Source organism: Monodelphis domestica, chromosome 2 (assembly GCF_027887165.1).
Source record: "Monodelphis domestica isolate mMonDom1 chromosome 2, mMonDom1.pri, whole genome shotgun sequence".
NCBI classification, from domain to species: domain Eukaryota; kingdom Metazoa; phylum Chordata; class Mammalia; order Didelphimorphia; family Didelphidae; genus Monodelphis; species Monodelphis domestica.
In genome coordinates, this window is record NC_077228.1 from 338,222,367 (window position 1) to 338,234,719 (window position 12,353).

The following is a 12,353-nucleotide window of genomic DNA, read 5'->3' on the forward strand; positions in this document are numbered from 1 at the left end:
ATGTGGAAAGCTCATTTAAATAATGTTATGGGGTCTTTGTCTCCCCAAAAGGAATGGTCTGTCCTCCCTTTCCTTCTATAACTACTGTCCAAAAGGCCTATATGTGCTTCCTTGAGGTGCAAAAAGATCCTAGTTACAGATTTGTGTATTACTAATTGAAAAATATTAACTTAAACATCTAATTCATCATCTATTTTTCTAATTTTTACTTTCTTTTTAAAATGAGATCTTACTGATTGTTTTCTACATCATAATCATTTCCAAATATATATTCCAACCCCATGAGTTGCTCTCTGGTTACAAAGAAAAACAGATAGGTAAAACCAACACAGTCTCCAAATGTGGATATCATATGAGACATTTGGCAGTCATAGTCCTCTCTAAGAAAGAAAGAAGGGGCATTTTTTTTACCTTTTCTCCAGGGCCAAGTTGGCGATTACAATCAACTATACAATGCTCTAATTTATTTTAATATTGTCATTTAATTTTTCTTGTGAATACTTGTGGTCCCTTGATACAGCTGGTTGATAAAGAGGTACAGGATAATCTAACAAAAAAAATCTAATTTGTTGCCAGTTCATAGTAAAACCTTAAGTTTTTTTTTTTTTAAACCCCTACCTTCCATCTTAGAATCAATATTGTGTATTGGTTGCAAGGCAGAAGAGTGGCAAGGGCTAGGCAATGGGGGTCAAGTGCCCAGGGTCACACAGCTGATGCCAGATTTGAACCTAGGACCTCCTGTCTCTAGGCCTGGCTCTCAATCCACTGAGCCACCCAGCTGCCCCTTATGTTTCTTTAAAACTCATGATTATCAAAATAACACAAGGGCCACCATCTAGGAATCACATTTACAAAAAAAGAAAAGAAAGGTCATAGGCATCTTATTATTTTATTAACTCATTCTTTAGTCAAGCATTTACATATCTTATAGAGTTTACAATCTTTTTGCATAGGTAAATAGGTTTTATTAGAGCTATAAGAAAACATGGAAATAGGCAAAAAGTTATGAAATTCACTCTGCTTTTTTCCCAAAACAATTCCACTTGGATAACTCTCTCCATTGATTTATACCCTCAAAACATCTCTGCCACTATGACTCCATTTTTCTAGTCCCTAAAAACATTTGGTATAGTCTTCAACTCTACAGAAAGTATTTTTTCTAGTACATTTTTACCTAAGAAAGTCTCTTAATAAAATAATTCAATAGATAAATAATAAATGATTGTTAAACCTGAGCTTGAGGACTTATTTCATTGGCTCAACTGCAGACTATTAAAGTCAAACTCTTTATCACACTCATTTCAGCATCCTGACATGCTCTTCTATAGCTGTCATGTTAACTTTAAAATGATGGTTTATAGTTGCTGTAAGACTATTTCTTATGAAGAAAAACTAAAAAAAAAAGCTAAATTAAAGGTAACTTATTGGAAATACTGTTATATAATTTTAAAAATTAATTCTAATTTTCCTCTGAACTGCAGAGGTAGATTATTTTAGTGCAATAGTTAACTCAATTACCTGAATTAACAAGGAAGAGCATGACAGTCGGTGACAGGAAATAGGGAAGGATGTGGTCAGTTAGTTTGGAATTATAGCACTGAGCCATATGGCAAGACAACTTGTTCTTAGTACAGATCTTAGTTTTAGACCCAGAGTCTTGCTGAAAAGAAACTTTCCCTCTTTGTCTGCTTTCCTTCATCTCCCAGTGGCTATATCGGAGACTAGGGCTGAACCTCGATCCCTTTTCCCAAAGCTACGGCATGACAGCTGCAGGGTGGGAAGGTGTGTCTAAAGAGGTGGTCAAGTTCTTTTCAGGGAATGCAGTGTTTAAAGTGGAGTATTATTGTATAAGATGAATGATGGAAAGGAAATTTTAAAAAGTAGAGTTGTACAAACACTGTAAACAATATCGATTGAGCCTTCTCAAAAATGTTGTAATCAGTTGCATAACTGATCATAATCAAGGGCTATTGATGAAAACCTGAGAAGTCACTTTCTTAAGAAACTGCAAAGATACTGACATTGTAGTTTCTGTTGTAAGTATAAAGGCTCTGTTCCCCAAACTTATTATTTTTATAAAAAAAAGTAGCTGAACAAAATGGTTAACAAAAGAACCACATATTTTAAAGTTGCTTATATTGATTTATTGCTAGTTTTAGTGTTACTACCCAGTGCACTATGTAAAAATAATGAGGTTTTCAGGAGGTACAACAACTTTTAAAAAGAACTTGGGACAGAAAGATTAATATTGAAAATATGAACAAACAAAATGCAAACTGTTGTCCAAGGGGCTGTTTATCTTAACCTGGATTAGTGACTGTCAATCAATCAAAAGATAAAATTAAACTATAAGATTACTGACCAAAAATTATCTTAATTTGAGAGCTTTTTCAATCTATAAAAAGTGTTTCTCTTTGACAAAGAAGAAAATTCCTCAAAATGTCATGAATAGAGCCACAGATATATGCTGCTTTCCTGTGCTTCTAGTTCTGAATTGCAGGCTGTATTTTCATAGCCTCCTTAGGCCAAGAGTAACAGTCGGGTAGAATCTTTTCATATTCAGTACGATAAAGCTTAGAGCGGATGAATTCTTTCTTATCCTGGGGCTCAGGATAGACAGTAGCTGAATTATCACGGTAAGCTTCTTCCACAATCTGGAAATATAACAAAGTGTATGTTTATATTTCAACAAACACATGGCATTTACAGAAGTAGCTAGTTGCATGGTATAGTAGAAGGAGCACTATCTCCTGGACAGAGAAGCTGTTATACTTATTATGCAGTCATACTGTATCAATGAGCAATTCTGAAATAAAATTCCACCCAGATATTAAGAGACGAGGCCCCCAAAAACTATACAAGGTCAGTAGCTTATTGCTATATCCAAACTTGGCATGATACGGTCCATAGCAGGTCACCCACAGGAGTTTCCCCTGCCCTAACGGGGATAATTAACTTTGTCTCAGTGTTATATAATGATTTTTTGTGAAGCTCTGTAGGTTTTGTAGGTAGAAAAGTATTAGATTTTTGTAAAACTAGATAGATTGAGATAGAAACATGCTAGTTATTGTTATCAAAGTAAAGACTCCAAAAGAAAATTGCCATAAATATGAAAAGTTACTCTAGCACAAGGAATGTTTATATAATAAATAGAAAACATTATGCCCTTTAGTGAGAATAAATGCCATGAAATTGGTACATTCTAACCAATGTGTTTATATTCAAATGATTAATAGTAAAATTAATAGTTTGATAGCCTAGACCAATCCCAGCGTTTCCTAGATTTGCTAGCCCAGCTTTAAAAAGTCTGAAATGGCTGGGTGTCATGAATTAATGAGATATTGGAATCATTCTGCCGTCTTTCATCTCCAGTCTTGAATTTGTAAAACGCTCTCTCTGTCTATTCACAAATGGTGGATTACACAAATTACCTTCTACTACTCTCACTCTTCCATGCTAAATGAACCTAGTCTTCATTTATAGAGTGATGATTAGTCTCTCAATTATTTTCTACATTTAGTTCAACTGACTTAAAAACTACTATATGCAAGCAAAGCACTGTACCAGAATCCCCAACCTATTTCTAGGATACGAATACAATTATTTAAAAAAATTTCTTTTTAATTACAAGAGTTCCTGACCCCATTGAGAATTGTGGGCAGGGAAAAAAGCTTGAGGGTAGAGATAAGACACGTACACAAATAACTACAAATCTGAATATTTGTGTCCTAGAGGTCACCATTCTGGCTCCATTTATTCTCGTGAAGCAGAGACGTTAAGTAGGAGGTGGTGGCTAAGCTAGACTTAAACATAAGGGTTTATGATATGATGTGGATCTAAGGATGAAGTACATTACAGGCTTTGAGGCTACCCCTGTATAAAAGGGTGGAAACGGAAGACGAATTACCAGCTATCAAGTAGAACAGTTTGGCAGGAACTTAAGAGCACATAAAAGGAAGCACTGTGAAATAAGACTAGAAAGGCATGCCAAGATTCAGCTCTATGGCATAGGCAAAGAATTCTTGACTAAACAATGATAGAGAGGATTGGATAATTTTGATTATATAAAATTAAAAAAAAAAAAGGTTTTGTGCAAAGCCAGTGCAGCTAAGATTGGAAAGGAGACAATTAACTGCGGGGGGGGGGGGGGGGGAAGGGGGGGAAGGGGGATCTTTGTGGCAAGTTTTCTGATGAAGGCCATATTTTCAAGATATATAAGGAATTGATTCAATTTTCAAAGAACAATAGTCACTCTCCAACTGGTAGATAGTCAAATATTATGAACAGGAAGATTTTAAATGAAGTCTCTAAATTGCCCATGGCCTTTGACTCACTGATTCTACCCAGTAGTAGACTCTATAACCCAAAGAGATCACAGAAAGAGGAAAAGGAACCCTATATGCAAAAATGTTCATAGGAGCTCTTTTCTGTAGCAATAAAGAACTGGAAACTATGGCAATGCCTATCAGTTAGGAAAGGCTGAAGAAATGGTGATGCATGAATACCATTTAATATTATTGTTATAAGACATAATGAAAGGGATAGTTCAGAGATACTAAGAAAGACTTATATGAACTAAAACAAAGTGAGCAAAACCTGGAAGAATAATTTATACAAAGACAACAATACCATAAAGTTGATGGATTTGTAGTTATTCTAGAGAAAAAAAGGAACCATTGATGATTCTTGAAGATTAGTGACAGAATTGTTTGTAAGGAATAATATTTTAGCATCTATATAGATGGGAAAGATAATTAGACATGAGGGAGATCAGTTTAGGAGGTTGTGGCATAGATCAAGTGAGAGATAAAGAACTAGGGGAGTGCCTGTGTTATTGAGAGAGAAGGGGATTGAAATAAAGGATGCTGAAAGAAGAATGGACAGGTCTGGCAAAAAAGATCAGTCTGTGGTAAAAGGAAAAGTTTTACCTGCACTGCAATTTTGAAGGAAACTTCTTGAATGTTCTTCAAAGGAGGATAGAGACGACCCTCTTCCAAGTGTTTGTTTGATACTTCCTGAGCTATAACCTAGAAATAAAATGGAAAAAAAGTTGAACTTTATGTCATCCAATGTAATTTGTGCTCCATAATGGGAATTCTGTACAAATCAACACACTTAAGTGCTTACTACATGTCAAAGACTTGGAGATTACAAGTTGGGAATAATATCAGCATTAGTGAAAAACACTAATATTTGAGCTCATAAATAGGCCTTTATTATAATAGTATATGTAGGAGTAGGGCCTGGGAGTAGTAACTTATTTCACACAAATAATATTACTGAAACCAATTTTTTGGTACAACTTAATATCTTTCTGAATTTCCAAATAGTAAACTAACATAAGGAATATTTATACACTAAACTAGAAGAAAAACAAGTAGAGAAAAAAGAACAAATGTACTAGAGGCTCTAGAGCAGAGGATCTTAACCTCTTTTGTGTCATGAACCCCCTTTGTTGTCTGGTGAAGCTTTTGGGCTCCTTCTTGGAGTAATATTTAAAAGGCATAAAATAAAATATATAGGAAAATATAAATAAAGGAAATATATTATACTTAAATGCAGTCTGTTGGTAGGAGGTCTGAGATCACATTCAATCAAATAGCTGGTATATTAATTACAGTAATTTCAAAGTAATGATAAGCATAAATATTTCCATATAATTGCAATATCATATTTTATAAGAATATCACTGATTTCTATTGGTGACAAAGTCATAAATATTGGTTGTGAAATTAGAATCTGTTATCCTAAAAAACTACAATACAAAAACTACAAAACTATGATTCCCAGAACTCTACTCACTTCCTGTCATTACATGCTGACATAGGATAAATTGGGTGGAGTTCTGTGTCTAGCCTTTTTTACTTCCTGTTGGCAGTTTTGGTGGGGCGGGGATTTTGAGCAGTTAGAAAACTTAGGTCACATGGTTCTATTTTGTCAGATAACAAAGTTTAAAATATAATACTTCAAGTATTCAACATTAATTTAACTTATACATGGTAATATTACTGTGACTCATTATCTACATACACAATTAAAAGAAATGAGAAATTTCAGTTAGGGGTAATGAAAATAAAAATGTAGTTTTTTATCTCATTCAAGTTCAGAGACCAAATCACTGTATCAAAAAGTGTTAAACTTGGGGCAGCTAAGTAGCTCACTGGATTGAGAGCCAGGCTCAGAGATGGAAGATCCTGGGTTCCAATCTGGCCTCAGAAACTTGCTAGCTGTGTGACCCTGGGCAAGTCATTTAACCCCCATTGCCTAGCCCTTACCACTGTTGAACCAATACACAATATGTTTTTTTAAACCCTTATCTTCCATCTTGGAGTCAATACTGTGTTTTGGTTTCAAGGCAGAAGAGTGGTAAGGGCTAGGCAATGGGGGTCAAGTGACTTGCCCAGGGTCACATAGCTGGGAAGTGTCTGAGGCCAGATTTAAACCTAGGACCTCCCGTCTCTAGGCCTGGTTCTCAGTCCACTAAGCTACCCAGCTGCCCCCCAATACACAGTATTTATTTTAAGACAGAAGATAAGGTTTTCACTTTTTCAAAAGCAATGAATCATATTCAGTCACACAGAACACATATATTATTAATAATTAACAACATTAACAAATTAATACCCTTAAAAAAGGCACTAATAATTTTAAAAGCAAGATCCAAAAAATAAATCAAACTATTGAAAATATTTTTTCATCTTTATCTCATCCTTTTCAACTTCAAATTGGTATGTTTTATGTTTAATTATTCAAACACTAATATGTGGAAATAATTTCTATATAACTATATATATATAACTATATATAACTATAACTATATATATATATGTCCAAGGTACAGGCTCAAATTATTTTTTATTAATAGGAGCAGATAATCAAGAAAAGCTGGGAGACCTCTGAGACAGGCAACCATCTGAGTTATATGAGCTAACTGAAGAACAATGGGAATGGTACAAAAGACTGATCCACAGAGAGGCCTAAAAACATAGAGATCTGTCTCCAAGAGGGCCCTGGAAGGCATCCTAGGAGCAAAGAGGAAGTCAGGAAGGCTAATGAGAGGAACAGCAGGGTTGACTCAAAGGGCAATGCTAATCTCCCATCACAGATTTCACTCATCCAATAAATGTTTGTAAGTATAGCTACTGAGTAGAAGAGACTATCCAAAATTTTGGTTGGGATATGAAAAAAGGATTAAGACATAAGAAATAATGAAAGGTTCCGTTTCAGAGAACGTTGGAAAGACTTGTATGAATTGATGAAAAGTGAGCACAAGTCCTACCCTCAACAGGTATGAAATAGTAAGCAAGCAAGAGAAGAGCACAAACAACTTAAAACAATGTAGGATCTGATAAGAAGGCAGCAAGGTGGCTCAGTGAATGGAGCCCTGGACCAGGAGTCAAGAAGATAGGAGTTAAATCTGGCCTCCGACACTCAGTAGCTATTCCAGCCACTTAACCTGCGTTTGCTTTCATCTACTGGCGAAGGAAATGGCAAACCAGTCCATTTTCTTTAGCAAAAACTGTCATGGACAGCACCGGTATGCTCTGATCCACATCCTTGGGCACAAAGAGGCAGTCAGCAGAGCAACAACAAGGACTGATGAACTCTTGAGAAGGCGACGGGTTCCTCTTTTATCGTAGGGGTAGGAATCAGGGATGGACATGAAGGGGTGCTGGCTGAGCTACATGTTGGCGGCTGTGCAGGGAAGGAGCGTCAGCATGGAGGTGACAAAGGAATATTTGGGTGAGGAAACTTATTCTGGCTAGAGTTTGGATTATGCTCTGGAGAAGAGTGGGAGAAAAGGCTAGGAAAGACGGTTGAACTGGGTAAGGATTAAATTCTTGGCTAAAGAGGCTAAAGTTAAAGGGAAAACACTAAACATTTTTGAGGCAGGGAGTGCTATGGTCTTGTGCTGAGGATATCTAATTTGGATGTTAACAGAAGAACTGGGAAGGCATATGTGCCCAAAGAGACAGAAATCAGTGAGGATGCTGGGCCAATTAGGGCCGAGTACTGGAAGCACGCCTGCTCTAGAGGTGCCCTGTTCTCCCCTGGGGGGGAGGGGTGTTACACAGCTAACACAGTTAATAAGAGTTTGAATCTGAATTTGAATTCAAGACTTCCTGACTCCAGGCCCATAGTTATTATAGGTACCACTTAGCTGTTGGTTATAGTAATATTTGTGAAACCATCTATCAGGTTCAAATTCAGAATTCCTATGGAATATTTGAAATAAAAACTCATAACAAAGAAAATTTCACTCCTTTCCAGGGGTCCTAGTAGGGAGTGAGAGCTTGTTCAGCATAATAGATACCCACAGAATGAGTAACTTCAATAGAATTCATTAAGTATCTACTTAACATCAAGGACCACTTAGCATTGTCCTGTGTTCAATGGTAGATGCAAGAGAAGCATATTAACATGTTTCTAGCTTTCAGAAACTTACATATTCATTTGAGATTTACATGTAGCAATTAGAAGACAATTCAAAACAGCATCTGAGTTACAAAAAACATGTAATATAAACAAAGAATAAGATAGAACATAAACAAAAGAACGAGGGCTATGAGGGGCAGGGAAGACTTAAAGGAGAATTCTGTACTTCAGCTCAGCTTTAGTAAGTTTAATAAAGTTTGATATAAGCTACAGAAAGGTATGTACAAGTATGGGTAGGGGTGGGAAAAGAGAAAACTCTCTTCCCACTCCTAAAACTAAAAGCACAGAAGAAATGGCAGAATCATAACAATATAATTTCTTCTTTATTTTACTTTATATATATACATATATAAAAAAACAATTACACATAAGGATAAATTTCCACTTAAGTTTTCCAAGGTTTTAAGATACAAATTGTCCCCTTTCTTCCCCACCTTCTCCCCCCAGGAGCTGGCAAGCAATTTGATATGGGTTATACATGTATTATGCAAAACATATTTCTATATTATTCATTTTGGCAAATGAATAATCATATAATTTCTTTTAAATAATTTGATTTTGTTTTTTCTTCTTTTTTCTTTTTGAAAAATTTCTCAAAAATCATACAATTTTAAAACAATATAGTCTTGGAAATCTAGTATAGCCACTTTATTTTATAAATTAGAAGGAGATACAGAGAGGTTAGGAAATAACATAAGCTCATACAGCTAGCTAGTAATCTAAGGATTTGGTAGGAGAACCCATGTTTTCTAGTTTGTAATCTAGTATTCTGATTTTTCATACCATTTGCCACTTCATTGAACATGGAAAATTTGAGGTACAATATGAAAATCAGCCCGAATGGAATATTTAGAAGAACACAGGGAGATAAAAGGGGTAATTTAATAATGCAGAGGACAGAATACTGAGGTCTTTGAATGCTAAGGGAAATCATATTAACTTAATGGTAGGTATATGGATATGTAGATCCTTGGGTGGGTGATGTGGGGGGACACACTTTTTTTAGGAAGACTAGACCCAGGGTAGCCTGGATGGACTGGAGGAGGAGAAACATTGGTCAAGGAAAGAGATAAGGTGTTTGAGTAATATGATAGTGAGGTGACATGGGCCTAGGCTGTTAGTAATGTGAATGAAAAGGATGAAACGAGAAATTGCAAAAAAAAAATGCTGATTAGATATGAAAGCAAGGGAAAAGTTGTCAAGATGTTTCTAAGGTTTTGATCTTTAGACCTACACTGGAAAAATAGTAGTGCTACTGACAAACAGGAAAATCAAGAGTGGAAACTAGTTTGAGAAGATGAAGAGTTTGAGTTTAGAAACTTTTGAGGTAACTGTGAGACATTTATTTGGAAAAAAACTGTCAGGCAGCTGAAAATATGAGGAAGAAAAGATATGATTATATAGAGATATCATCACCAGCATAAAAATGATAAGTGAAGCCATAAGAATGGATAATGTTTCAGAATAGGTTTCAGGATTCAGTCTTGTAGAACACTCACAGTTAAAGGTAGGAAATGGAAGACAGTAATCAAAAAAAGTAGAGTCAGACCTAGAATTGTATTGTAGTATAGAAAACAAGAAAACAGATTCTAAGGTTGGGTCACTGTCAAATCCAGCAGAGTGAACAGAAGAGGGCAGAGAAAATATGAGATAGGAACACAGATGAAAAGATAAAACTATATAGAGCAAAATAGGACCCTAGGGAATCTCACCAGATCCACAGACTTTTATTCTAACTTTTTCCCTTTTTGTGTTAATTATTACCTCATTTTTAGGGGCAGGAAATTTGGGCATTCAAACAATCACCAGAGGGAGCTAGAGTGATTCAGAATAAAAAACACCAATTATAAAACTATAAACATTTTTACCCCCCTTTTGGCAAGGGAATTATTATAAGGAGACAATGATTCTATTTTCCTTAATGTAAGAACATCATGAAAAAGATTATAAATTTTTCTGGGCTGAAGGAACCTTAAGACATCAGATACTACATTCTTAGTGCAGTTCAGGAAAAGTCAGCAGTGGAACATTCTTCCTTCCAGATACCCACTGGCAGAGGATAATAGTCAGTGAGACTATTCTGCTCTGGGAAGGATTCAGGCTACTGAATTATAGATGACTTGTGCAAATATAGTTTCTATTCATAGTAGTATTTTACATGAATTTTTCCCCCAGAGGTGATATTCATTCTACTTTATTAACAAACAAAACAGTAAAGGCAAAGTCTTACTTTATAGCCAAAGAACACACACACACACACACACACACACACACACACACACACACGGCTTTGAGGCAAATTTCAGACACAAAACATCAGACACTAAACTGAAAAATTGAACACATTCCCCAATCTTTCATTTCAAAGTTTTCCCATGACACAATATTGTTAATGACCATCAAGGCTTAACTGCTATTTGTTTCTAGAGATTTTACAAAAGGATTCCTCCTCCAGTCTCTGAAATTCTGAAGTAGATAGCCAGTGTGTTATCCGATTTCTCAAAGTGACTTCATTCATTTGGTCCAGGAAAGGTTATTAGCAACTCTATTCAGCCAGGTAACATGATCTATAAGTCCTTACCTCTAGCTGATTCCATGAAAACAGCTGGATTGGCACTTACTATGAGATTAATTTTATCTATAGTTTAAGATAACTGTATTGACAAGAATGGATTGGTTAATTTATAAGCACAAAAAAGAATAAGGTTCCTTGGTTTTTCAGAGGAGGAAACAGGCTCAGGGGAGGCAAGTGACTTGATCAAAATCACAGAGGTCATCTGCCTTCTGAATCTTGGCCATGGCTGTTTCCACCCTATATACCACAAAAGTGTCTACTGATTAAGCTTATAAAACTTGGGAGTTCCCTGCTAATACCAGCTGAAGCTACTATTAAATCTGACCCTTAACTCAGGCCCAAAAGAAACCTAAATCAGTGGTTCTTCACTGAAGTGCTATGACTGATGTGACTGACTAGTAAATACATGGAGTTAAGATAAATTATGGACGTGGCTTCTTTCAAAGTAGTCTAGCAGCATGCCTACAGTGTACCCAGGGAGGAAAGTAGAACATGTTGTAAAAATAGACTCGAACTCTGGACTTCAATCCCCACAAGCCCTTGCTCCACTTCCCCAAAATGCTTTGTAATCTCACAAAATTCTGAGGTGGGCTGAGATCAAGGAGGGATTTAAGCTGATTGCAAAGGCTTTTGTGGCTTTTTTTGGACTTCCGTTTTGGAGCAGATGCGTCTCTTCCATGATGTGAGCTTATCTTGTCTAGGCCTCTCTGTCCTAGGCACGTGTTTCTTATCCTGTATTTTCTTTAATCCTTAATCTTTAATAAACCTCATAAAATATAATACTCTTTGCAGAGAGAAACTAATTTTCTACCTGCTTCAGTCTCCCCTAAATTTTAATCTTTACAGTTTGGAGTAACCACTTTGGGAAAATGAAATATCTCAATCTTCTGATTTAATCTTTAATAGCTAGTGCCTAGAAGTTTTTTTTTTATCCACTTTTCTCTGGCCGAGGATTTTTTTTACCCTCGCAAAGCTGCTGCTCGTTCCAGCCATTAGCTTCTCCCTGCCTGCCTGTTTGCTATTTGCCTCTCACCTGGTTCTCGGCTGATTTGTTCTGCCTGCCTGTTTTTCCCTGCTGCGGATCCTGACCCCTCTCTGTCCTCACCTGGTCCTTGCCCTGCCCACCCAGGTGGCCCGCTCGGGCTCTGGCTCCTGCTCTTGGCCTCTCACCTGGTGCCCAATCTCCTGGCCCTGCCTGCCTGTTTCTGCGCCCCAGACCCATGAGCGCGACCCCATCCGGCTCATCACCGAGATCCTTGGAGCACATCGCTCAGTACCCATTTCTACCAGTTGGTAACAAAATGGGGGTGGGGTGGGGGTATTGGTTCCACATGGGTGGCCT

At 36.6% G+C, this 12,353-nt stretch overlaps 1 protein-coding gene across 1 annotated transcript in view; it reads right to left on the minus strand.

Annotated features, from left to right (window-relative positions):
- Nucleotides 1-870: 870 nt before the first annotated feature.
- Nucleotides 871-12,353, minus strand: part of ME1 (malic enzyme 1) — a 289,390-nt gene continuing 277,907 nt past the window's right edge. The window contains exons 13-14 of the mRNA XM_001375732.5: nucleotides 4,929-5,027; nucleotides 871-2,654 (exon numbers count right to left, since the gene is read on the minus strand). Coding sequence (XP_001375769.3) covers nucleotides 2,484-2,654; nucleotides 4,929-5,027 — 270 coding nt within the window. The 3' untranslated portion in view covers nucleotides 871-2,483. The remainder of the gene's footprint in view (nucleotides 2,655-4,928; nucleotides 5,028-12,353) is intronic.